This window comes from Tursiops truncatus, chromosome 20, assembly GCF_011762595.2.
Source record: "Tursiops truncatus isolate mTurTru1 chromosome 20, mTurTru1.mat.Y, whole genome shotgun sequence".
Classification (NCBI taxonomy): Eukaryota; Metazoa; Chordata; class Mammalia; order Artiodactyla; family Delphinidae; genus Tursiops; species Tursiops truncatus.
In genome coordinates, this window is record NC_047053.1 from 40,954,721 (window position 1) to 40,979,808 (window position 25,088).

Below are 25,088 nucleotides of genomic sequence, written 5' to 3' on the forward strand. Positions count from 1 at the left end.
TGCTTGCAAAACTCAAGAATGTACTAGCCTATGCCAACCCGTACTGACTGATCATTCATTCTTTTTTTTTCTTTTAAATAAGTTTTAATATTTAATTAATTAATTAATTTGGCTGCTCCGGGTCTTAGTTGCGACACGTGGGCTCTTTTTCAGTTGCGGCATTCGGGATCTAGTTCCCCGATCAGGGATGGAACCCGGGCCCACTGCGCTGGGAGCGCGGAGTCTCAACCACTGGACCACCAAGGAAGTCCCTGATCATTCTTTCTTTCTTTCTTTCTTTTTTTTAAATATTTATTTATTTGGCTGCACCAGGTCTTAGTTGGGGCATGCAAGATCTTTAGTTGCAGCATGTGGGATCTAGTTCCCTGACCAGGGATCGAACCCGGGCCCCCTGCATTGGGAGCCCGGAGTCTTAGCCATTGGACCACCAGGGAAGTCCCTCATTCATTCCTGAGAGCTGTAGAAAACAGCAATGCTCAGACTTAACCAAATAGGTCCTTACTTTCACACAAACTAAATTCATCAGCTGCGGTAGTGTGCTTGAAAAACAACTGTTGACACTTTGCTGATATTAACAGTTCATAACTGTTTTCTATGTGTAAGCTTCAGGTTAATGATAATAACCAAAATCTATCGTATATGTATTCTCAAAGAAGTGGTCTACAAAAGCAAAAAACCCACAAAAAACCCATCCTTTCTCTGCCTAAATCTTCACTAGATATTTTGGATAGGAGCCACACATGTTCTATGGCCACAAGAAAAGCACAAGTTCAGAAATAAGTAATTATACCTCCAGGTGCACTTAACTATCAAGATTAATATTAAAAACAAAACAAAGGAAAACACCTCATTTATTTTGAAATGTGAACTAAAAAAACCCAGCTTTTTTGGAACTCATCACTTTGCACTGAATAAGTCATGGAACAAACTATGTATTTATTAAGAAAGTCATGCTCTGAATTTTAATTATATGTTTTGTATTCTAGGATCCCAATTAATGAATTGATAGGTAAGCCTGAAGCTAGAAGTGAAGGAGGGTGTAGCTAATCAGAGACCCACCCTGAATCCTTTCACTTTGGCTAATTTATACAGATACAAAATAAGAGTAAAAATGATTAAGAGACAGCGGCATTTATAAGTAAGATTATTATGTTGAAGATATGTTAACTTCTTAAATCCTTTCTTTTTTTTCCTTTTTTTTAATGGTTAAGATGGTAAATTTTGTTACATATATTTTCCCACAATTAAAAAAACCAAACACATCTATCTTCCCTCCCTCTCCCCCCCCCCCCGCCCCCGCAGGTGAACTCCTTGTCTTGATCCCTATTTAGTTGATGTAACCTGGAGAAAGCTGGGAGGAATTCTTAAATCCTTTCAATTAAAGACTGAAACTCAATTCAACCTTCATGAACTGAATAGAAAGTTACTGAGTCCTTTGCTCCTTTTTAAGAGCATTGTGGCTACTAGCACAAGTAGAAAACCAATTCAAAAGTCACACAACCTAAAAGGAAGCTAAAAGCGTTGACTTTTGGAAAGGATGTTGGAAATGCTCTGGAAAAGTGCACAACAGTTTAAGATTATTAGTAAATAGTATCAAACCATTACAAATCAGGACAAATAATAAAAGGAGAATTTTCACATAACCACCATGTATTCTCTTCAAAATGTCCTTTGCCTACAACACCCTGCTCACAAAGATCTGGTGAAAACTAAGACACAGATTTGTTTACCAGCGCTTTTTACCTTTTACCCAGAACAGTTCATGTTTCTTTAATTCTGCCATTACATAGCACTTAAGAAATCCAAAGCAACTGCAATATACAAAACTCTGCTAAAATCCAAAAAATAAAACACACACAAAAAAACATCAAATGTAATCACAATTCACATACTTTTAATCGGGAGCTCTGCAGTTAAGTTTATTTTTCTGCATTCTTATTCTGAAAAATACCTAAGCCCTCTTCCAGGGGTAAAGGATTTGATCCCTAAACTACATTATGAAGCCTTTTTTCTACAGATATTAATGTACTCCGTTTATCAGGGAATTAAAATCCCTTTCATTTATAGTTTGATTTTTACAGCACTTTCACCGGAACGTATACACAACACGAACGTATAATAATTTTAGATTAATCAGGCCTACAAGATAACGCTTATCCAGAACTTATTCTAACTTGGTTTATTCGATCCCACAAAGTAATCTCGATGCTAACAAAATAAAGCTCGAGCACAATGAAATCTGTAACACTGCTGGTTCTCAACGAACAAAAATTCCTTCAAATGGTAAAAACCAAACTCGCCCATTTCCCAAAGAAACTGTAATCCCAATCTTAGAAACAGTCGCAAAAAAAAAAAAAGAAATAAAAAAAGAACAAACAATTCTAAACCACACAATCATGTAACTCTTTCCAACTCAAAGCTCCAAGAGCAGCCGCCAACCACACAACTGGCCACAATCACAGCGTTAGCGCCTTCTCGTAATTTTGAATCTGGAGACAGAAGGAAAAAAAAACCACAACACACCAGTCATCCAAAGTTTCACGAAGAGGAAAAAAAAATCATTTTAAGTAAAGAAAACGTGTTAACCGAGAGGCGACTACTGCATTCCCCATCTCCCACTACCAGCCCGCGAACTAAATCTCTCAAACATTCAAGGAGACAGAAGTCCCGGCAGGGATGTTAGAGGAAAGAGCCAGACGAACCGCACGCCGCCCGGAGAGATGTCAGGAGCCAAGCATCGGGAGACAAAGACCAGCCCGCGAAGAGCCCCGGCGCGGCCCTGCGCCCCTAACAGCCCGAGGAGTTGCGAGCACCGCCCAAGAGCGAGCCCAGGTCCTTCGGGCTCCCCGCCCACCTGGCGCCGCATCCGCAGCCCCGGCCCACCCCCGAGCCGTTTTCCCTCCCAATTTGGGAACCGCGCGCCTGGGGACAAAGAGGGAGGGCGCGCCGGGGGCAGCGGGTCGCGACGCCCCTTCGGGCTCGGACGGAAGCCCTTGGTGGCGTCCTCTCCCTCCCCCCTGCCCCCGCCTCACTCCCCGCCGGCCCACCTGCCCCTCTCGGGCCTCCCCACAAGTTCTCCCACACACCCCCTCGGGCCCCGCCCCTGGCCCGCCGCCTCTCCGCCGACCCTGTGGCCGCCCCTCACCTGCCGGCGGGGTCCCCCGGAACCGCCTCCTCCACCGGGCCTCGGCCCGTCCCGCCGGCCGCCGCCTCATGTGCCCCGCGTCGCCATCGCCTTCGCCGCCACCGTCATCTCTCCTCCTCCTCCTCCTCCACCGCCGCCTTCGCTTCAGTCTCCGGCCGCGGCCAAAGCCGCTCCCGCCGCCCAGAGCCACAGGGAGGCGCCTGCGCAGTGCGCGCCGCGGTGGGGGCGGGGGCGTCCCGCCGAGGTCTGGGAGACGGGGGTGCGCTGCACGTGGAGCTGTGGTAGGAGGGGGCGTCCGGAGCGCGGGGGCGGAGGCGCGGGCGTCCAACTTTCCGCGGTGGGGTCCGCGCGCTCCCGGACGGGGCAGTGGCGCGGCGCTTGTAGGAACTACCCAGGCGCGTGGAGTCTGGGCCGTGGGTGGGCGCAGCCTTCGCCTCCCGGACAGTTCATTCCTCCAGCTTGATCCTCAGGACAGGAACTCCGCCGTGGGCAGTGCCTCACTTCGAGCGGGCAACTAACGGCGCAGTGAGGACACGCCTTACCTGGGTATCCTGGGTTGCTGGTCCAACGAGCCCCGGAGTTGTATTCTGTGCACTCCGCCAAGGCCTGGGTCCAGTGTAACGCGGGATGCTGATTCCCCGTTCTAGGTTCTGCTCTACAATTACTCCAGGATCCTACTGGCCTCCGTCGGGTTAATCGTCCGAATTCCTTGGCCTCTGAGCTTTTAGTGTTGTTCTAGATACTTTTGAAATCCTGGACTTCTCCGATTAGCCAGACCCTAATAGGCCATTTCCTTTTAACCCCTTGCATCCCAGCAGGATCCCATTTTCAAAGGACTTTGCATAGGAATCTCCAGCCTTGAATTGCCTCGTAGGAATGTGAAAACTCCTCAAATGGTTTAAGTAGAGGGAGTCCGTGCATAACAACAGAAGTCGTACTAAGGAGATGAGAGAATACTTTACTTTGTAAAGTGCTCCTGAATTATCTTATTGACCATCATTATGCGGAAGGATAGGTTTTCATTTTACCCTTTTGACCACAGAGGAAATTAAACTCTAACTAGTGAGGTGTCTTGCTACAGTTCAACCCCACCCCCTCTACGAAAAGCCAGGCCCTTATGGCCAGTCAAGTGGCTGAAAACTTGAGGGCTGAGCATCTGGCCCACTGACAGATGTTTTGTTTGGCTAGTATGATGTTTTCCAAAATTATGAATTAGTTGCCACATTTTAAAAATCTGTCTTTTTGACTTCTCTCTAAAAAGTCAAAAGTTTCGCTCATTTTGAGCCTCTCTTTTCACGTGACAGTTACTTCTGAGTAACATCTGTCCATCCAGGGCAGGCGCTGTCTCCACTTAGCTGCTTGAATGATTTTCGTTAGCTGCTTGGCCTCTGTATTTAAATTATCTTCCCCCTATACTTGCCATGCCCCAGTCTCCGTCCCCTCCCCATTATCACGTTCCCTCTCTACAAATGTATTTAAAATGACAAGCGTGAAGACCCTGTAAATATGTGAAAACAGGAATAAAGAACATGTTAGCTAAGATGACACAGGAGACAACATCCATACTGACTACAACATTAAAACTCTCATCTATTGCTAGTACAAGTGTAAATCGCTACAAATCACTTTGGAAGACTCTTTGGCGGTGTCTACTAAAGCTGAAACTGGGAATGCACTGTGAATCCGAAATTTCACAGAAATGTGTACAAAATACTTGTTCTAGAATATTCATGGCAGCACTATTTGTAATAGCCAAAAAACTGGGAACTACCCCAAATGCCCATCAACCATAGCAAGGGTATATAAAATGTTATATGCTGACAATGGTACATTATGCAGCAATGAGAATGAATAATCTACAATTACACGCAGCAAGATAGATGAATCTCACAAAACTTTCCATTTATATAAAGTTCAAAAACAGGCAGAACTAATCTGTGCTGTTAGAAGTAGGGATAGTGGTTATCCTAGGGTAAGGATAGTTATCGGAAGGGAGCCTGAGGGGACTTCTAGGGGCCTGTTCCTGTTCTGTTCTTGAGCTGGATGCTGAATACACGATATACAGGTATCTTTAGTTGCCACATTTGAGCCGTTCTCTTTTGATAGTGATAGTACACTTTTATGTGGCATGTTGACTTCAATAAAAACCTTTAAAATATTTGGTTATATATGTATATATAATATTTATAAACAAATATGTATTGTGTATTATATATAAATTATATATACATATATATATATATATATATATATATATATATATACTCAAATGTTTATTGGGTATTATTTTCCTATAAATTCATGGATGAACCTGCCAGGAAGTGTGGAGTCCTAATCACTGGACTGCTAGGGAATTCCCAAGAGCAACCTTTTAAAGATGCAAATGATGTGCTTCCCTGGTTAAGAGTCTGCCTGCCAATGCAGGGGACACGGGTTCGATCCCTGGTCTGGGAGGATCCCACATGCTGCAGAGCAACTAAGCCCGTGTGCCACAACTGCTGAGCCTGTGCTCTAGAGCCCGTACTCCGTAACAAGAGAAGCCACCACAATGAGAAGCCTGCGCGCAGCAACGAAGACCCAATGCAGCCAATAAATTTAAAAACTAAATAATTTTTTCAAAATAAAATAGAAAAATAAAGATGGAAATGAGACCCAGGGAAGCTAAGTTGTTTTAACTACAGATAGTTAAAAAAACAGAAATGTAGCCAAAGACTCTGTCTCCTAGTCAGGACTCTTCGTCCGTTCCTCTGTCACCTTGCCAGCTACTGACATCCTTTAATCCAGTTACAGGTGGGGAAGCTGAGGCCAGAAACCTAAGCCAGAGGTCCAGGCATTCACCATGGTCCGGAGCAAACCAGGGCAACACTAGAACGTGAGCTCCCTGAAGGCAGGGCCGCTGTGTCGCAGCTCCTTGAACCCAGCCCAGCACACAGTAGGAGCCTGGCAAGTGTATGCAGAGTGCATGAGTGAAGGAAGGCTTGCCATTGCTAACATAAGAAAGGCTACGGGAGGGAAGAAAAAAAGCCTCAAGTTTCAAACAGGGAAATGGGTCTGGTTTCCATCCTCTGGCAGGGAGTGGTAGAGCCGGGTGCTGTGAGAACCATGTCACTTTTTATTCACATGGGGCCCAGGCAGGAAAGAATCAAAACCCAGTTTGAGAACTTGAGAGTCGCCCTGGGGCTCTGTGGTTTGGAAACTGTAGGGTCAACTTGAAGGCTGCAGTGTGTCACTATTTCCATTACACATTTTCCAGGGTCCCCACTTGGCTGGTAAACTCGGAGCAGATTCTTCTGTCCAGGGGGATGGGAGCAGAGGCCCAGAGAGGTAGGATTTGGGAAAGCTCCCGGTTGGCAACAGGAAGCCCTGCTTGCCCCAGACTGGCTGGATTAGAAGTTCTTGATTACTTGTGCTATTGGGCGGGGGGTGTTAGTAGCACAACCCCCTGCCCCCATAATCCCCAGCAGTTTCAGTTAACCTGTGAGACACATTATACTGCTCCTCCCTGCCACAGGGATGTTGTTTGAAGCAGATTTTTTGGAATAGGTAATGCAAGTAGTATAGAAGGAACAGTAAGATGACTCCCCCCACTGTTTCCCAGAGCCCAGCTAGCTGTTTCTTGTGTAGTTAATGCTGGATTTCAAGTTAAGGTCAATTTACTTGCAAATGAAGGGCAGGTGAAGTATGCTCAGGAATTAGGGGTGGGGAGAAGGGTATGGGAGCTGAAGAGACCTCCTCTGGTACCACCCACAAACAAGGACTTTTGGACACGCTCAGAACACAGTGGGGGGGAGGGATGAATTGGGAGACTGGGACTGACATATATACACTATTGATACTATGTATAAAATAGATAACTAATGAGAACCTACTGTGTAGCACAGGGAACTCTACTCAGTGCTCTCTGGTGACCTAAATGGGAAGGAAATCCAAAAAAGAGGGGATATGTGTATACTTATAGCTGATTCACTTTGCTGTACAGTAGAAACTAACACAACATTGTAAAGCAACCATACACCAATAAAAATTAAAAAAAAACAAAACACAGTGCGCTGGCTCAGGACCTACCCTGCCTTGGTGAGAGGCAGTGCGGTGGGTGTGCAGTCCTCGAGTGTCTGGAAGCCCTGGGTTTAGAGGTCTGCTCTGCCCAGCTGTGTGCTTTCATTTATGTGTATTTCGACCCCAGGCCCTTGGCAGTGAGAGCACGGAGTCCTAACCACTGGACCACCAGGGAATTCCCTGTAGTGGTTATCATTATTGGCTGGGTAGTGCAGCCATTTACCTGCTGTGTGATATGGCTGTTACTTAACCTCTCTCAGCCTCGGTTTCCTCATCTATAAAATGGGGATAATGATATCTACCAGTTGGGGCTGTTGTGAAGATTAAATATATGAAGTACCCTAAATCTTGTAGGCTCTCAAGACATTAGTTCCCTCCCATAGTGCACTTTGGGTAATTTGGGTATTCAAAAGCACCCAACGCAAGAACTTCAGCAAAACATTTCAACTCCTCTGGAGCAACCATTTGTTAGTACAGGGGTCTATACTGGTGTCTTCTGCAGCTCAAAATTATTCCTTCACAAGACATGATTCTGTGTCAGCATCGCTACAGTCTGATTCAGCCTTCCAAATTGCTATTATTATCCACACCTCTTAGAATCTTTAAAAATATGTGAGCAGTCCCTCCAGAATGATTAGTGGGTACCAAAGGCACTGTCCTGGCCCAAGCCTGTGGCTCTTGAGGCTGTCCTTGGACAAATACTGCGAGGTCCTTGGAACCCAGTGCCTGTTTTTAGAAGGAGAGGGGGTGTCCCACCCTCCCCACCCCAGGCACCCTCTAGAGGCTGCCTCAGCCTAGCCACATCATCTGGAAACTTCCACTGCCTCTGCCTGTTCCTGCTACCCCCTCTTTGCCCCTCAAGTCCCCCAGATACTACTATATGGCCCAATGTTTTCTCCCCTGTGATTACCCCAGCCCTTCAGCCTGGGTCCTTCCCATTCCAACCCCAACTCAGAGCATCCTCTGTTCCTTGTCCAGTTCATTCATCATCATCCCCTCACTCACAGCACTCCTTAGCTCAAGGCAAAAGCTGCACGTCCCTCACCTCCCCCCTCTTGTCACTCAGCTCCCTCAGGCTATATATAGCACAGCTGTGTCTTAGATTGTGTACAGCCTCAAGTCCAAGTCCCCCTCCCCTCCCCATTCCCTTCCCCCCACACAATAAGGAGAACAAGCCTGAAGCTTCCAGTTAGGCAGGGAAGCCCCTCCAACAAGGAGGAGGTGGGGTTGGAGTGGAGAGTGTGCTGAATTCAGGACCACCCAGAACATGGGAACCTTCCCATCTGTTGTCAGGGACTTTCCACTTCTCCCCCAGCCTGTTACCCATCCCTGCCACTTGCTCATTCTGGAGGAAGAGAAGCAGGCAGTGTGCAGGGGAATTCTAACAATCATCTTATTTAACCCTTACAACGATCCTATAGGTAGATGCTACCTCCATTTTACAGATGATGACACACACTCAAAAGAGGTTGAGTGGCATAGGTCCAAGTATTCAGAGAGTGGTTGGTCAAGCAGCTGACCCCCCGTCTGACTCTGGCCTGCACTCTGGATCCATTAAGTCTGTCTGCATCATTCAGTTAGACCCCTCTAATAGAATTTCTATTAGTGTGACCTGATCTGGAAGAGGTTTATTAAGCAAATTACTAATGTAGAAAGGCTTAAATCAAAGTAATTATTAAAGACTTGGCATATTAAACAAAAGTGTTATCATAATTTTATCTTATCTGTTTACTAAAACAGGACTCTACAGAAATCTGGTCCTTGAAGTTTCAATTACTGTGTGTTCTCAGAGGTCCTTGAAATAAAAAGCAATTTTGTTTCTTCTATTTAAAGACTTTCCCCCCACTTTACAGTCATTCTCCTGTTAGTCCAGAGTAGTGAGCTTTGACTTTAGGAATGGTTAGAAATCTGGTCCTTTTTTCTGTCACTTTCTGTGACCTTGAGCAAGATGTTTAACTCAAGCCTCAGTTTTTCATCTTTGAAATAGGAATAAAAATAATAGTACCTACCACATACCTAATAGAGTAATAGTTGTGAGGATTAAATAAAATAACCTACTTAAAGCAATTAGCACATTTCTAGGCTCACAGGTGCTCAGAAGATCATAGCAACTATTATTTTCTTGGTTCTGGGCTGAGATGCTGTGGGAGCATCGACATCATCTCAACGGGGAGAAGTTGAACTTCGCTCTCCATAGCTTGGCCTCCATTCTCTAAAGGGCTTGGAGTTGGTCCTGATTCTTGCACTGTCTCATCCAGACATTTCCATCCTCCCACTTGTGGCCTAGAGCATTGATCTCTGGAGAATTCAGGCCACTGCTGGGACCAGGAGAGGCAGCACAGGAGTGTGTGTGAATGACTGGGAGGAGAGTTCCCATGGACGCTGGGGATATGCGGAGGCCCTGGGGAGATGCTGTGACCCTGGGTCTCTCCCTGAAGCAGTGAGGGCTCGGGAGAGAAAAGAAAGACATCAGCTGCTGGACACATTTCCAGTGCTGAAAAGCCCCTTTAGGACAGACACACAGGCTAGGAGAGGAACAAAGGCATGGGATGGAGTGGGACTCTCCACAGTGCATCCGATCTTTCTCCATTTCTTAGCAAGAAGCTATTTTGGAGCCAGCCAGACCTAGGTTCAGATCGTGACACGGCCATTTACTAGCTGTGTACTCGTGGATAATTCATTTAGCCTCTCAGAAGCTCAGTTCCTGGTCTGTGAACAAGCTGCTACTTACTGTGTAGAATAGTGGAAAGGTCTGAGATATAAATACTTGAAATAGAATAGGTGCTAATGCCGGTCGTTGTCATCTCTGTATCCTGAGTGAGCATCACCCCACAGGCAGTATGAAGGGGTCTGGAGATGTGAGGGAAGTCCCAGTTGTTTCAAACTCCTGGACAAATCTCTTTGGCCCAGAAAATATCCTTGGAGGGATCAAGACCAAGACCAGACAGCCCGTCTCTCACAATGAAGGCACAATTAAGGCAGTACAACTTGCGGGAGAACCCAGGATCTCTACCCATCCTTGCCTCTATATTCCCATCTCAGTTCTCCAAATCAAGTCCGTCTCTGATCCAGCCACTTACGTCCAGAAAAATGAAAAGACTGAATTGAGGTAAGGGCTCCCCTCCATCTGATCTTTCATTACTTTCCAGTGCTTGGAGCTCCAGCCTGGAACTCAGCAGATGGGGGTTTAAGATTGATGCCCTGTCCTATCTCCTCCCCTCTCCATTCCTGACTTCAAAGTCTCCATAAAGCCAGACACTGCTTCCCTGCCCCCATAGTTGCAGCTCCATCATCAGCTCTTGGCCGATTCAAAGCAGCAGACGCTGAGCCCTGGCTGGGCTGCTTGCACTCCACTTTCTAGCCGTCTCCTAGGGTAAGCACCGGCGTGCTGAGGACCTGTGGGGCCAGTAGTCTTTGCTCCTCCAGGAGAGGAGAGGCAACTAGGAATAGAAGTTGCCTCAAGCAGGGACTTTGTCTCGTGGTTAGACTTAGAAGGCAACCGGCAGGCAGAACCCCTGGTCTAAGGACCAGGACTCTGGGACTCCATCTAGTTTTTGATCAGAGCAGACATTTACAGGGTTAGCAATTAGAGCCATAGGGGTTCCAGCACAGGGATAAGGCAGGGGGTTGGTACCTGCAAAGAACCTGTCAAGAGATGGACTTAGAGACAGGGGAACAGCTCAGGGACCAGAATTTGTTCCATTAGCCTTAACATCCAAAATCTACACAAAAAATTATACACAGATCCATGCCTAATCGTTTCAATCTCTGGCTCTGGTGATTCGGTAACCGGTGCTGTAACACTGGGATGGCTCTGGCTGCCTGGGGCCAGATCTTCCTCTGCAGCTCCATCAGGGACAACCATCACAGACTCAAGGCCAGTGGGGGACCCAAGGTTAAAGGCCTGTTCCTCCCACCCTCATCTGTGGATTTTTCCAGCTGCTTTTCTTGGCCCAAGGATCACACCCGTAGGGACACAGATGGTAGAGGGGGAGGCAGAGAAAACAGTGAAGCTGGAATGATCTGGACAAGAGGCAGATGTTGGGAGGAAGAGACCGAGAAATGGCTCCAGCCGTCTGAGACAGGACACCCAGGACATCTTTTTAAGTAGTGTCTGTGTTGGGCATGGTAAGAGAGGTCTCAGCAGTCCACTTCTTCCCTCCCACCGTTGACTGGGAATTGGAGTTCTTCCTGCCTCCTTCTAGGACTGGTTTGAAGCCTAGGAGCCCCAGCTGCTAACATCTGGGGGCAGGATCATGTCTGCTAACAAAGGCTGGTGGGCACCACCTGAGGGTGAGGACAGCATGTCTGAGAAGTTCCTGAGGAAGACCAGGGAGTCTCTGCTGGTGCCTATAGGTGAGTGGGAGACGAAGGAATGGGAGGCGAAGAGGGGGCCTTCTCTCAGAGAGCATGTCTCCTGGTCTTTTCAAAGAATGAAGCACAGAACTCAAGTGGTCCTACCCATCAAATAATCAACAGCTAGAAGAGAAGTGAGCCAACAGCAAAGGTGCCGAGGGACTAAGGGACACATCCTGACGATGAAACGAAGGAGTCTGGATGGCTGGATGGCTGGATGGCTGGAGGTGGCAGCCAACCAAGCACATGGGATACCAACACCAGCCTCAGGATGGGCAGAGCAGTTTGGGGTCCCCCAGGGCTCCCTTCCCCCTGGCCCTGGGAGGTTAGAACAGCTGTGGGGGCCGGCAGCAGTTGGAGAAGAGCTAAGGGGGGTGGGAGAGTCATGATGATGGGCTATTTGTACAGGGAGGAGGGGAGTCATTGGAGGGAAGCACTTTGTAAATATCTTTGAGAAGAAACAACTCAATGTTCTAATGATAGCCTCTCCTCACCCCACTGCCAGCCCCAAAGCAGCAGCAGGAAGGCAGCTGATTATCCAGGTGCCCAGCCTGCCTAGTGAGGTGTCTCTTCACCAGGAGAGCGACGTACTTGGTGACTGAGGTCCAAGGGGTCACGTTCTCTGCCTACGTAGGCTTAGGAGGCTGCGTGGTGGTGGCAGCAAACAGGATTTACCGGCTGAAGCCTCGTGGTTCCACCAAGATGTCCACACACCTGATTCACACCCGAGTGGCAGCACAGGCCTGTGCTGTGGGTGTGATCATGCTGGGTAAGTAGCTGGTGGGGTCATGGGAGAATGAGGGCAGAACTGATTAGGCAAAATGTGGCTGTGAGTCCTGACAGTTAAGGGACCACGAGTTCAGTCCCTGTTCCCTATACCAGGCTCCACAGCCAGTCCTCGGTGAGGCCCTCATACCGAGACAGTTTCAGGGCTCCCTGTTTAATTTCCTGTGTTCCAGGGGAAGATGCACAGTCTGTTTCGTGAGTTTGTCCTAGAAATGAGAAAAACCATGCAGCAGAACCTATGCTGAATTTCTTTTCCTCTCTGGATCAAAAGGCAGACAGCTGCTTACTAGCTGTGCGACAGTGGACAAATCTCTCTCACAGTTTCCCCATGTGCGACATGATGATAACCACCCCAGCTTGCCTCCCTCATGTACTGCCGTGAGGTTTCTCAGACAGATTAATATACGTGAAAGTACTTTGTCAAGTGTTCAATGGGATGTTTCCCCAGGCTGTGCAGCCAGGTGTTTGTAGCAGCTGTTGTGACCTAGGGCGGAAAGTAAGCAGCAAAGCTGGACTCTCAAGGGGACAGCTAGTGTTGGACCCCCAGGACTCTGGGACACCTGAGAGAGCCAGAGGATGGGTGGAGGGTGCGATGTCAGGGGGCCTTTTCCCTTCTCCCTCACACAGGTGCTGTGTACACGATGTACAGAGACTACGTCAAGAGCACCGCGCAGGATGCTGGGGGGAAGTGGGACTCCTACAGGCCTGGGGCAGTCAGACCTCTTCGATCAACCCCTGGTATGCACCTAATAAAGGAGTTTGAGGCAAATCAAGTCTCTTCTTCACGTAGACGAGAGCAGAGTAAGGGACTGGTAGTGGCTGGTAGGAGGACTTAGAGCCAAGGACTGGAAATCGGAGTTCTGGCACCAGCTCCAGGGCAAGGAGAATCCTCAGGGCCAGAGGAGGAGGTGCAGCCCTCTGATCCCAGAGACCCAACAACTCCCAAGCCCCCTCAGGTGCCATCCACCAGGAATGGGAGCTGGGGACAGTAACGAGGCCCCAGTGCTCATGGGAACACTGAGCGAAGAGGCAGGCGTTCCTCCCCCCACAGGCCGCCTCCCTGGGGACCAGGCAGGAAGAAGGCTGCAGCTGGGAGCAGAGTCAGTGCGGCCTCGTGGGAGACAACACAGATCCAGAACCCAAGTGCCAGGATGAGCCTGTGCTGGAGGGAAGGGGGCGGAGCGGTGGGGATGAAAAGAACGGAGCAAGGCAGAGGCCAGAATGTTCTGTTCATTTATAAACCATGTCTAAGGTCAAACTGTTATACAAATAAAATAAAATAAAATAAAAATCCACGTAAATCCTGAGGACAGGGCCCCCTTGGGCTTCAACACTTCCATCCCCTTCTCGTTCCCTGGGCCCAAGCTCCTCTCTGTTCTCTGGGAATGGAGCCAGGCAGAGGCCACAGGAGGAACCAGGAAGCCAAATGCTCCTCCGTCTGGGTTGGAGGCTTGGAGGCTCTGGGCTTGTTAAGGGCGGCCACAGCAGTCCCAGACACGCTCTGACAGCACGGAGTCCGAGCCCCACCAGGTCCTAGCTCCGAAGTCCAGGATGCAGCCCCGTGCAGGCAGTAGGAGCCGCCAGGTGTCCGGGCGCTCACATGGGGTAATTGAGCACAACATCCTGCTTGGCGAGCTCCAGCAACATAGGATCATCGAAGAACTTGCTGATGCTGACGTCTTCACTCAGGCCCTGCAGAGTGGGGCAAATGCAAGGATGAGCCCTGCGTGACCGAGCCGTGCCTGAGTGCGGGGAGCGGGTGGGGGCCAAGTGTCGGCTGAGCTGCTTCGGGAGCCCTGCCTCTAGGGTACTGTCCCAGGGCAGGGGAAGGCGCTCCCTTCCCAGGCACGCGGCCCCAGGTCTGATTGCCTGAAGCCTGTACAGATCGTGACTCTCCACGCTGTGCTGTGAAATGCTTTCAGTCTTTGGGAGAAGGCTCCAAAAGCAAGAAATGAAGAGAGATCCAACTCCTGGCAAGACCCTTGTGGGTGGAGGGAAGGCCGTGGGTCTGAGGGACACGTACCTTCCTACGACGGGTTTTGATCATGAATTCTCGGGCCAGGTGGGGCGCTGGCTGCGGCTCCAAGGGACGGATGACAATGCTCTTGTCCAGAGGATCACCGGGTACAATCTGAAAGGCAGAGTGGTTTCATCAGATGGTCCAGGCCGACCTCCCAGAGCATCCGGCCTAGAAGCAGGGCCCTCATCTAGGATGCTGGCGATCCCCCTTGGGGCCTGGAGAGGAACAGGTCAGAGGGGATGGCCCTGCAGAGGTGGGGACCAGCCTGCGTTGTTTCCTTACCTGCCAATGGTGGAAGACAGACAAGGAAAAGGCCTGCCCCTGCGTGTGAGTCCGCAGATCGGTCTCAAAGCCAAAAGAGTCGATGGCGGGGATGAAAGCTTTGATGGTGTAGAGAGGGGAGCCTGGGATGGGTGCATCCTGAGTCACATGCCCCCTGAGACAGAAAAACAAAGGCTGAGTCCCTAGTCCTGAAGAGGCCAAAAGCAGAGTAGTGTACCCCCAAATGTTGACCATCAAAGAAAGAATAGCCACAAGTGCACTACGGAGGGCAGAAACGGCTCTTGGCATAGTTCCCTGTGGAAGTCAAAGGGGCAGCAACCTCTGGGCAACAGCGCAACACTGACGAGACAAGGACCTGTAGACATTCCCACCACTGACACACCCAAGGAATACTTGCCGCAGGAGCTCTCTGAGGGGGGAGCCCAAGGAGAAATCTCAAATTATAATCTGTGGTAAGGCTGGGGATTGCCTCATTCCTTCCCTACTTCCTTCTAAAAACCTTGGTTTCAGAAGTAGAGAGTGTGGGGTCCAGTCCCTTCTCCTCCACAGCGAGGTTCCCTCTTGCTGGGCGGCTTGCTCGCTGCCCCCTCCCTTACGTGCCTGGGCGGCTCACCTGCGCCTGGCCAGGACAGTATAAACAGCAGAAACACAATCTGCGGGGGCCTGGACCTCTACGAAGTAGTAGGGCTCCATCAGACGAGGGGTGGCCTGCAAGAGAGCCAGAAGGAAGGGTTCCTCAGCTTGGGGAAGGCTGAGGACCAAGAACCTGGGTAAAGAGAAGGCTGGGGGACAGTAGCCTCGAGGCCCCACTTAATGCCCTGCGGCAGGACAGCCCTACTCGCTCACCATGAGGAAGGCAGAGTAGACAACTCTTCTGGCCGTGGGGATGATTTGGCCCCCGCCCCGGTGCAGGGGCTCCTGGGCAACGACTGCATCCAGGATCTTAAACTTGACATTTCGAATCACTGGAAAGGAGAAGGGGAGCTGACCGCTGAGTGGTTCTGGTGCTAGTCAAGGGCGCACGGGCAGAGCAGCAGGGAGCCTCCTGCAGCACTGCAGCTATCTTGTAGCCATGAAAGATATGGTACAGACTCAGCCTGCAGATGCGCGTTCTAATACCATATGCGGAGGTGTGAAGGTCAGCATATGTTCTCAGAGTTGGTTTTAGGCCACGTTCAGACAGCATAACGTGTCCCTAGAAGTTTATATGTTTCTTTTCCAGATATTTAATTATTTTGGGATGTAGAATAAGTTCTAGGAATTGCACATTTGTCCCTACTAAGTCCAGTCCTGGTCTATAAACCACTCCAATCCCATCCCCCCGATACCCTTCCTGAAACACATTCCAGAAATGAGGAGCAAATGTCAATCTAGACGTGACTTCCATTTCTAAGATGTACCAAGCAGTAGCACCAGAATAGGGAAGGAGAAGGGAGGAAGCTGGCCCAGGACGTGGGAAGGCCCTGTGGGCCCCAAGCTGCTTCTTCTGCTGGGTCCCAAAGATGAGCCCATCCCACCTCATACACCCAGATGCAAGGACCCTAGAGGCCTGGGGTGGCAAAGGCAGAGGCGCTGGTGGACTTACACTCATCACAGAGGGGCCCCTCCCTGGTTCCCCACTGGAAACCTTGAACGATGCTGTCCTTCACCGAGCCGAGAAGAGCCTTGTCCACCTGCACAAAACATGAGGGCCCCTTAGTAGTGACCCCGGCAACAGCCAAAGAGTTTAGAGGGAGAAGGAGGTAGGTACACCAGTAAAAGAATACTCTTCTTCACCAGAAGATACAAAATACTTTCCGGAAAACTAAGAACACTTTGTAGTTTCTTCCACTCAAGAGCTAAGAGAAGGCCACAGGGCTTCCCTTAGTTCTTCTGTACCTCAGAGGGCAGGGTATCATCCACCAGGATGTTGGGGCCGGTGGCATCGGGGCCGAAAGCCCAGATGGAACGGGCAGCCAGCAGATCCCAATCGTACTTGGTCTGGAAGAACTCTCCCAGCTTCTTCCTGGGGGAGGAGGAGAAAATGGTCATGTCAGACAGCTCTGTGCTTGCCTGTTCCTGAGGCCACAGATCCTGCTTTTCTGGATGACAGTCGCCTCAGCCTACCTACACTGTGCCAGGACAGTGGAGACAAAATCAATTCCTAGAGGGAGGGATGTGTCGTGCTAGAGACTCATCAGGTAAGCTGTTCGGCCCTGGGATCAGAGCCACACTCTCACCTGTTCCACGTGATCTGGACCACCTCGTTCTCTATGTCCTCAGCGAGCCCCTTCTCAAGAGGCTCGGCAATCATGGTGATCTTGTTCCTGGTCAGAAAGGAAATGGGTAATGAGGAGGGTCAGCAGGTTGACCCTCTAGTCAGAAAGGAAGTGGGTTCTGAGCAGGGTCAGAAGGGTTGTTCCTAAGAAAGGGTGACACAGGAAAGAGCTAAGGCAGTGACATCAGTGAAAGCCACAGGAGCAGAGTAGAGCAAAAGGGCTCATCTTCTTACATTTGAATCTATCACTCTTTAAAAAAGTAAAATTTGGGGCATTTTTTAAAAAAGCTTTAAACAGTGTTAGTTATTAAACGGTGAAACAGCAGAGTTGCTGCTAGGGCAAATTTTAAGGTGGTCATGTCATACAGAGAGAGAAAGTGGCGATTATGAAACCACTGGGAGTAGCTAAGGCAAAGAATTCCACAGCATCATGTCCAAAGGCATAATGAGAGGGCTGGGGTAAAGCTCAGGTATCCTAAGCACCCTCATCCCTAGACTTAGGGGCCTCTATTGGTGATTGGGGTAGAGCTGGGGGCAGGGGAAAGCGACCCCTGTGAGTCCCAGGGTCACTATGACCCCCAGCTTACTTCTTATTGGGAGTTTCAGCAAAGCACTTGAGGGAGGATGTTTCCACGACCGTCTCACAAAACGTGACAACGGGGTCAGCCACCTGAGAAACAAAGTAAACTGTTAGGCAAGGTCTAACTGTTGGAAGGACAACCTTCTGCCAGAGGGGATTCCGAGGTTCCCCTGACGCTACCTCTGCAAGAACCCCTGTCTTTTTTTTTTGCGGTACGCGGGCCTCTCACTGCTGTGGCCTCTCCCGTTGCGGAACACAGGCTCCGGACGCGCAGGCTCAGTGGCCATGGCTCACGGGCGCAGCCGCTCCGCGGCATGTGGGATCCCCCTGGACTGGGGCACAAACCCGTGTCCCCTGCATCGGCAGGCGGACTCTCAACCACTACGCCACCAGGGAAGCCCAGAGAACCCCTGTCTTAATCAGTGTTAGTGACAAGTACCATAGCAGCCTGAGGCTAAAAGTCTGCACCTAAACTAAGAAGCCTGGAAAACTTAGTGTAGCGCACAATTTATATTCCTGAGCCAAGAGTAAGTGGAGATTAGCTTAAGGCCTAAATTATAGTCTCCCAAGGTATCTTCCAACAACCATATAGCCGTCCCACCGGCATTCACTGAACACCGTGGGTCTGTCAGAGCTCTGCCTCGACAGACTGACTGGCGAGCGCCTGTTCCATCCTCAGCCCACGACCTCGGGGCAGCACAGCTCCTCCCAGAAGCCCCCACACGGCCTACTCCCGGAAAAACGCAGCGTCTTCTACAGCACCAGCCCTGGGCTAAGAGGGGCACTTGAGGGCACTCACTCCCATGACCACCACCCACGGCCCTGGAGAAAATGCGTCTGTCCACTGAGACCAAGGCTGTGCGACGGGCAGTTTAACTGAGGGGCTACATTGAGACCTCACCACAAGTCCAGAAGAGCCAGTCCCCACGCTCTCCTCGAAACCATCCACTCTGAGCCCTAATCCCCACAGATGGCTTAGCTGTGCAACTGTTTTCTTAACAAAAGATCAAGAATAACTTTGGCTTGGGAGGCTTGACTCTGAACGTTTGACACTGAGAATAATCCCCACCGAAGGAGGCAAACCGGATTTCCAATCCTTCCCACACAGGGAGCAACAGGTCATGCTTTTCCCACGCAGATCTCCTCCCCTGGACCACCCTTCTCCCCTTGGGCCTTCCTGGGGACTCAAGGGTTTGGCTGCTTGTAAAATCATCCTGGAGCTGTGAGCCAAGCTCCTGGCCAAGCAGGCGCCAAAGAAAGGAGCGGCTGCTTTACCTTGATGTCTATCTCCGAGTACATCTTCCGCAAATCGTGCATCACACAGTCCAGGTAGAGCTCCCCAGTACCCAGGATCACGTGCTCACCAGATTCTTCCACCTGAAACACAAGGACCCTGGTGGTCACAGCCTGGACTCTCTTGTGGCAGCAACACAGACAGAGACAGCATCAAGGCTAGAACCCAGAAGGAGGTGCCCAAGCCCACTATCAGAAAAGCCACTGGTCAGTGTTGGTTCCAGCCTCTTCAGGAAGGATCAGTGGGGAGCAGTGACCTATGAGTCAGTCCTCAAGACACCCGGACCACCGAGCACAGTGCTACTGGGTGTGAGGTCACGGACTGAATTAACATCTTAGCCATTTAGGGAAAACCCTGCTCTGTGGATATAAGCTGACCCTGTAGCCCTGGCCAACTCCTCAGAAAGCTATGCTGGCAGGCTCAGAGTGACTCACTTTTCCCTGTGTGTTTTCTGGAAAATCAATTCAAAGTGTACTTTCCAGGAATCACCTTTCCTATCTAAAGACGCTTGTGTAAGATGCACACACACGTGCATACAGGCCCATACACATAAACAGGGGTCTTGTACTGCCTTCAAATGACAATTAACAGACAGGGACCAGTCCCTGATGTAGGCTGCCGGAAGCAGCAGATCAGAGCCACCCGATGGACAGGAGGCAGAGTGCGGCACAAGCAAAGACCCCTCAGCCTGGGCACACAGGGCTCGGCAGCGACTGCTGCCTCGGGCCTACCTTGGTGGTGAGAGACGGATAGCTCTTGTTGACCTTGCGGAGGCCGTCCAGCATCTTGGGCAGCTCAGAGGGGTTGACTGGCTCCACAGCAATCTTGATAACAGATGTGGTGTTGAACTTCAAGGGCCGGAAAATCTGAGCCTGAGACCCAAAATGCAGAGCAGTGAGGACACCTGCCCTGAGCAGGCACAGACAGTGCAAAGGTCAGGGAGAAGCTGAGGACCTGCTGGGGAGCGGACTATCCCCCCCACCTGGAGCTAGGGCGCTGCTCGGAGGCAACCTGAAGGGCCATTTATTCCCACATATGTTGGCAGAACAAAAAGAGGAGAGAAAGAATAAAAGGATCCCTTCTAACTCCTAGCATTCAGTACAAGGAGAATCCAGCAGGGTCAGATCTGGAAGGCTGAGCCCATGCTGAGGCCTGGCAGCAGGAAGCAGCAGTGGCTCCGGGTTCATCCCCTGCATGTTCTGCTGCTTGTTGCTCACGTGTGCTGCGGCTCCTTGTCACCCTCTAGCTTAAGCCAATCTAGTTGCCTCTTCCAAAACTCTACCTCCTCATTGCCTCGGGGTTCAGTTATGGTCGCGGTCTTCACAATTGGTTGATCGACACCTTCAATCAGAACCCAGTTGCCAGCAGGAACACGGTTCACTTCGATGTGGTACCTGGAGCAGCATCCAATAAGCAGCAATGGAACTTGGGCAGAGTATTCCAGAGTAGTTATTCATTCCATAAAAATTTACTGAGCACCCGCTCTGTGCCAGGCACTGAGCCAGGAGCAGGGTGAGCAAAACAGATACATTCTAGCAGGGGAGGGATGCGATAAACTATCAGTCATATGGCCACACATATGCGTGGTTACAAACTGATGCGCGCCATGGGAGAAAAGTGCAAGGTATAACATGAGGACAGAACAGGAAATCTAATTCCAGTTAGATGTTGGTAGTAAGCAAACCACTGCCCAAGGGGCAGAATGTAAGGAGTTGCCAAAAGCACCACAGAAGATACTGCAGCTCTCCTAGCTCTTCAATTTTCTCCTGCTTCTAGAGAATGGGGTGAACTTGGGGGGAAAAGGGGCTGTTGGCAAGGTGCAGCAGCCACCCCAGAAACAGGACAGCCTCGGTTCGGCTTTCTAGCTAAAACGCCAAACTGAGGAACTGACGAGCAGCCCGGACACGCAAGCGAAGTTTAATTCTGCAGACTGGGATGCTACAAGGGATCCAGCAAAGTCTTTATCTTAGTCAAAAAATAGTCAGTGGAGTTTGGGAAATAATTTCTTTCGGAGAAACATAAAGGTTATGATTTAAAGAACACAGAAGAGGAAGACAAGATTAAGATGAGTGAACATGGAAATCCTGCTACAAGTTTATACAAACCATCCAAAAGGCAAAGGCAGGGCTCTTGGCATTATCTCAACAGTAGCTGCCTTGTGACCCTAGCAACCTTGGACAGTAAGAACCAGAAGTCAACAGATCTGCTGAAGGAGTGTCCATCTTACCCCCATCATAGGCGGCTACTGTGTTTCCAAGGAGGACCACCCCTTTCAGCTCGCCGGGGCAGTTCCAGTGCAGAGGCCCAGGCATGCCCCTAGGGGCCCTGGTTGGCAGTACCTGGCCACGGAGATCCAAAGGCGGCCCACGGTGCATATCTGGGAGTCCTCCTCATCCTCCAGGGTGTAGTTCTCTCCCAGCACCTTCACAGGCTGCCCAGCATGGATGGTGCCACTTAGCACCCGGCCGAAGGCATGAAACTGAACCCCATCGTCTGTGCTGTACATCTTGGTAGTGTGGCACATCAGGGGACCCTGGAGGTGGGGACAGGGTGCAGCCTCAACCACATAGACTCTCTGCGTAAGCACCACTGGCTCCACCTTCCTTGTTAGCAATGACGTGAGCTCCACGAGAAGGCAGCCCAGACCGAGAAGAAGATGTGGCAATCTCCTGGGAAATTCCAACCAAGGCCCACCCCTGCTTAGTTAATAGATGTCACAGGCATAGCAAAATAAATCTTCCTTTTTCTTGGGGGGGGATGAGGGCACTGGGAAAGAGAAGCAGGTTTAGGATGGTAGAATGGCACTTTTAACTTGCAAGATTATAAGACTAAATTGCCCCAAATTTCCTCCAAAGAAGTAACTCACAATTCTCGACTGGCTGTAACGTTTATGCCAAGAAACTAGATTGCCTAAGGAATGACTAGGAAAGGTTTTTTTAAAAGCCAGGACTGGGACTTTCCTGGCGGTCCAGTGGTTAAGACTCCGCACTTCCACTTCACGGGGCACGGGATCGATCCCTGGTCAGGGAACTAAGATCCCGTGTGCTGTGCGGCAATCAATCAATCAAAAATTAAAAGCCAGGACTGACAAGATCAGTTATCATTCGTTGAATCTTTACTACCTGTCAGGCACCACGCTAAACACAACCGTGACACTTGCTTAATCTTACTTACTTCTCATAACTACCACATACAAATTATTATCATCTCTTTATAGACCAAGACCCTTAGACTCAGAAAGCCTAAACAGTGTTCTCAAGATCACACCAGCATTAGTGGTAACATCGGGCTTTGAATTCAGGTCATTCTGACTACGCCCATTGGGAAGGCCATGTAAGGATGGAAAAGAGGGCATTACTCCTGTGACTGGAAAAGAGTATTCCCCATACAGTAGGGGACGGAAATCAGAGAACCGGGGGGCCACGTTCCCTTACATCAGGGTCACAGTCGCTCATGGCCTCCCCGAGGTCGGAATCCACACCTCCGGTGTAGGTGTGCTCGATCTTGGGCTTGGCGCCCACCTTTGGAGAGGGGATATGCTGCACACACATGTCCACAAAGCCTGTGGAGGGAGAAAAGAAAGCCATTACTATACACTCTCATGGGGGAAGGAAGTGGGGAGTTCTGATCCACTCATGATGGTCAGAAAACTAACAGTGAAGGGACTGCTTTTCAGCTCTAAAAGCTATGGTCCTATGATTCTAGGCAGAAGTGATACCCTGTTTCCTGGGCATATGCTGCTAAGAGATTTGGAATCACACTGATGCCAGGGAAGAGCAAGAAGCAGGTCTAAGGAGTTCCTTGGAACTCAGGTGACAAAAACTTCAGCCAATAAGCCACACAAGAGAGAACCTGCATTGGCACCTTGGGGTGCCTAGCATGTCTGCTTTTAGTTGGGGTCTCCTATGTCAGAATGATGACCAGCCCAGAATGAACCATTAAAATTACGCGCTTTAGGGATTCAGATACCTAATTCCTACCAGACTCGGAATCAAGAGGTTGCTGAGAGGGCCCTTAGCCATCACCTTTCCCACCTCCCTTATTTTACAGATGAGAAATTAGAGTGACAAAAGGATTGAGTGGCTGGCCCGGGATCACCCCATGGGACAGGGCCAGAGTAGGATTAAGACTCAGGTCTTTTCCCAACCAGTCTGGGGCTTGTTTTACTACAGCACCTGCCTTCTGCGTGACTAAAATACGAGAAAGAGAAGCTTGGGGGAAAGAGAGATTGGAGCCTATAACCCATCTCCCAAGTCCCAGCCTGGGGCTTTTCCCACTATTTTACCACACCCACGAGTCCACCTTCCTGACTGCCCTCTGGCAAAAATACCAGAACCTCAGAATCTGTTTCCCCATCCCCTTTACTTGCATGTTCCTCCTGGTAGGGAAATCTAATTGCTTTTGTTTTCCCAAGATAGAATTCTTGGTACCATCCTCTAAGCAAAGCAGCTAGGAAGAAACCCAGGTGCCCTGCATCCTGACCTGCAGTTTACTTAACAGAGGCTCAGATCTCCAAACACCACTGTGGGGTAAGGAAAAGGTCCCCATGATACATGTGGAGGAAATGGTGATGACGACGAGCTCCTTACCTGTGAACTCGCCAAAGAATTTTTTGCAGACCAGCCTGAGCAGGGGGCGGATGTTCAGCTTCAGCTCCTCCTTGGTCAGGTGGATGCCAAGCTCATCCAGGGTCCTCGGGAGGCTGGTGTCCACATCACCCACGACCTGTGACAGAAACAGACACCATGTTAGCTTGAATGATAGCCCCAGTGTGGTGGTACAGAGGACAAGGGGGGCCAAAGGGCAGGAGGAAGGGTCACTGCACTGGGTTCTCTTCTACAGGGAGAGCTCTTGGCAAGGATATCAATTTGGTTTCAGGGAAATCTTTGGTACTTACACTTCAAACCAACAGTGGGTGTAGCAAGCTCAGTTAAATGCCCACACCAGCCAATAAACCTAGCCCTCTCAAACGGACTGTCAGTGCTGCCCCCTGGTGTCCAAAAAGCAGTATCTCACCTCACTCAGGAAATCCCTTACCCTTCCTTCCCTATTTAGAGATTTCTCAGATTTAGAGGATCACTGCACTGGAAGGAACCAAAAAAGGTCACCTAGCAGTCCATCCGCTGTCAGGATGGGGCCAAGCTAAACCGTCCTCAGCAGACTCAAGGACTCTACGGAGACGGACTCTATAAATTTCTTCTTTAATCCATTCTGGTCTCACACAAGATACGAAGTATTTTCCAGCACTAATAAATTTTAATCGTGGTACTTTGTCTTGTTGCTATGTTTTACTATTTTGTCAGTGGAATGGCCACACACATTTTGTGTATGTGTGTGTGTTCACTGTGCACAGTGCTTATTAAACACTTGCATAAACACATAACATTCATAAAGTATAACTGTCTTGGAAGAAAGGTATGTATGAAAATTCCTGTATAACATTATTACCCTTTTAGGTAGCACAAATTCATACAAATGCAATGTTATATTCTTTTCTTTGGAGCATCCCACATGTTTGTTTGTTTATTTATTTTCATTGGCGTATAGTTGCTTGGAGCATCCCACATGTTTAACTACATCATTACCACTGTCTGATGCACCCTTTTCAATCTGACAAACATCACATACATACGTGCCCAGAATAGTCATTAGAATCAAGCTCATACAGCCATTCATTTAATGGCTACAAAATACTTCATTTTATGGGGTGTACCGTAATTCATTTAATCAGATTCTCACCGATAAACAAGTATTTCCAGTTTTTTCCCCTTTTCTTGCTGGTATAAATAACACTATAACATATATATATATATATATTTTTAAAATATATTTTTATATGTGTATAAAAGTAAAAACTAGAGGACGTTCACGTGAAACAATTATATCTAAGTTAAATCCCCATAACTGAAACTATAATTTCTCAAGTGTCACATTCTTTCGAATAGTCAAAATCTTTGTACATTTCTCCAGGCTGTGCCTTTTCTTTTCTATCTTCCCCCTTTACTCTGATCTCAACAGCACTTAGAGGACTGTAGTGTTCTAGATCCAGAAGATTGGTGACCAACCTCCCTCATACTGAGTTAACACAAAACTGATCAGGTTCAGGGGCAGGGCGAAGACCAAGCTCACCAGCTCTTCCACCTTGCGCTTAGAAGGGCAGACCTGAGCCAGGGGCCTGACACACTCACCTGAGCGAGGATCTTATAGAGGGGCTCCAAGATAAACTCCACGAAGCTCCTCTGGGAGCTGCTGGTTGGGGCCTTTTTGGTGAACTTTCGCCTGAAGAGATCAAGAGTTATGGGAGACCCAGGA

General features: G+C 49.4%; 3 protein-coding genes across 18 annotated transcripts in view; 1 reads left to right on the plus strand and 2 right to left on the minus strand.

Moving 5' to 3' along the window:
• GJC1 (gap junction protein gamma 1) overlaps positions 1-3,654 on the minus strand; it is a 31,345-nt gene extending 27,691 nt beyond the window's left edge. For 8 of the 10 annotated variants that reach the window (XM_033847405.2, XM_033847398.2, XM_033847402.2 and 5 more), the window contains exon 1: positions 3,146-3,654. The gene's annotated coding sequence lies outside the window, so the exon portion shown is untranslated. Of the gene's footprint in view, positions 1-2,702; positions 2,848-3,145 lie in introns of those variants that run through there. The other 2 variants (XM_033847401.2, XM_033847403.2) reach the window with 1 other exon arrangement.
• A 1,818-nt stretch (positions 3,655-5,472) lies between these two features.
• Positions 5,473-13,634, plus strand: HIGD1B (HIG1 hypoxia inducible domain family member 1B). Of its 7 annotated transcripts, none has more exons than XM_073798467.1 (5): positions 5,473-10,310; positions 11,407-11,557; positions 12,192-12,326; positions 12,971-13,081; positions 13,395-13,634. In XM_073798467.1, exons 2-5 carry the CDS (start codon positions 11,458-11,460, stop codon positions 13,496-13,498), a joined length of 450 nt encoding a protein of 149 aa, XP_073654568.1. In that variant the 5' UTR covers positions 5,473-10,310; positions 11,407-11,457; the 3' UTR covers positions 13,499-13,634. The 7 variants fall into 7 exon arrangements, 4 of the variants coding, with proteins under 4 accessions (XP_073654568.1, XP_073654567.1, XP_004323770.2 ...); XM_073798466.1 differs by lacking the exon at positions 5,473-10,310 and adding an exon at positions 10,317-10,574; XM_004323722.4 differs by lacking the exon at positions 5,473-10,310 and adding an exon at positions 10,582-11,329.
• EFTUD2 (elongation factor Tu GTP binding domain containing 2) overlaps positions 13,561-25,088 on the minus strand; it is a 32,967-nt gene continuing 21,439 nt past the window's right edge. Inside the window, exons 13-28 of the mRNA XM_033848631.2 lie at positions 24,965-25,055; positions 23,366-23,501; positions 22,211-22,338; positions 21,116-21,309; positions 20,059-20,170; positions 19,508-19,648; positions 18,758-18,859; positions 17,490-17,572; positions 16,865-16,951; positions 16,524-16,650; positions 16,231-16,318; positions 15,492-15,610; positions 15,259-15,353; positions 14,646-14,799; positions 14,367-14,474; positions 13,561-14,035 (exon numbers count right to left, since the gene is read on the minus strand). Of these exons, the coding sequence (XP_033704522.1) occupies positions 13,940-14,035; positions 14,367-14,474; positions 14,646-14,799; positions 15,259-15,353; positions 15,492-15,610; positions 16,231-16,318; positions 16,524-16,650; positions 16,865-16,951; positions 17,490-17,572; positions 18,758-18,859; positions 19,508-19,648; positions 20,059-20,170; positions 21,116-21,309; positions 22,211-22,338; positions 23,366-23,501; positions 24,965-25,055 (1,861 nt within the window). The 3' untranslated portion in view covers positions 13,561-13,939. The remainder of the gene's footprint in view (positions 14,036-14,366; positions 14,475-14,645; positions 14,800-15,258; positions 15,354-15,491; positions 15,611-16,230; positions 16,319-16,523; positions 16,651-16,864; positions 16,952-17,489; positions 17,573-18,757; positions 18,860-19,507; positions 19,649-20,058; positions 20,171-21,115; positions 21,310-22,210; positions 22,339-23,365; positions 23,502-24,964; positions 25,056-25,088) is intronic.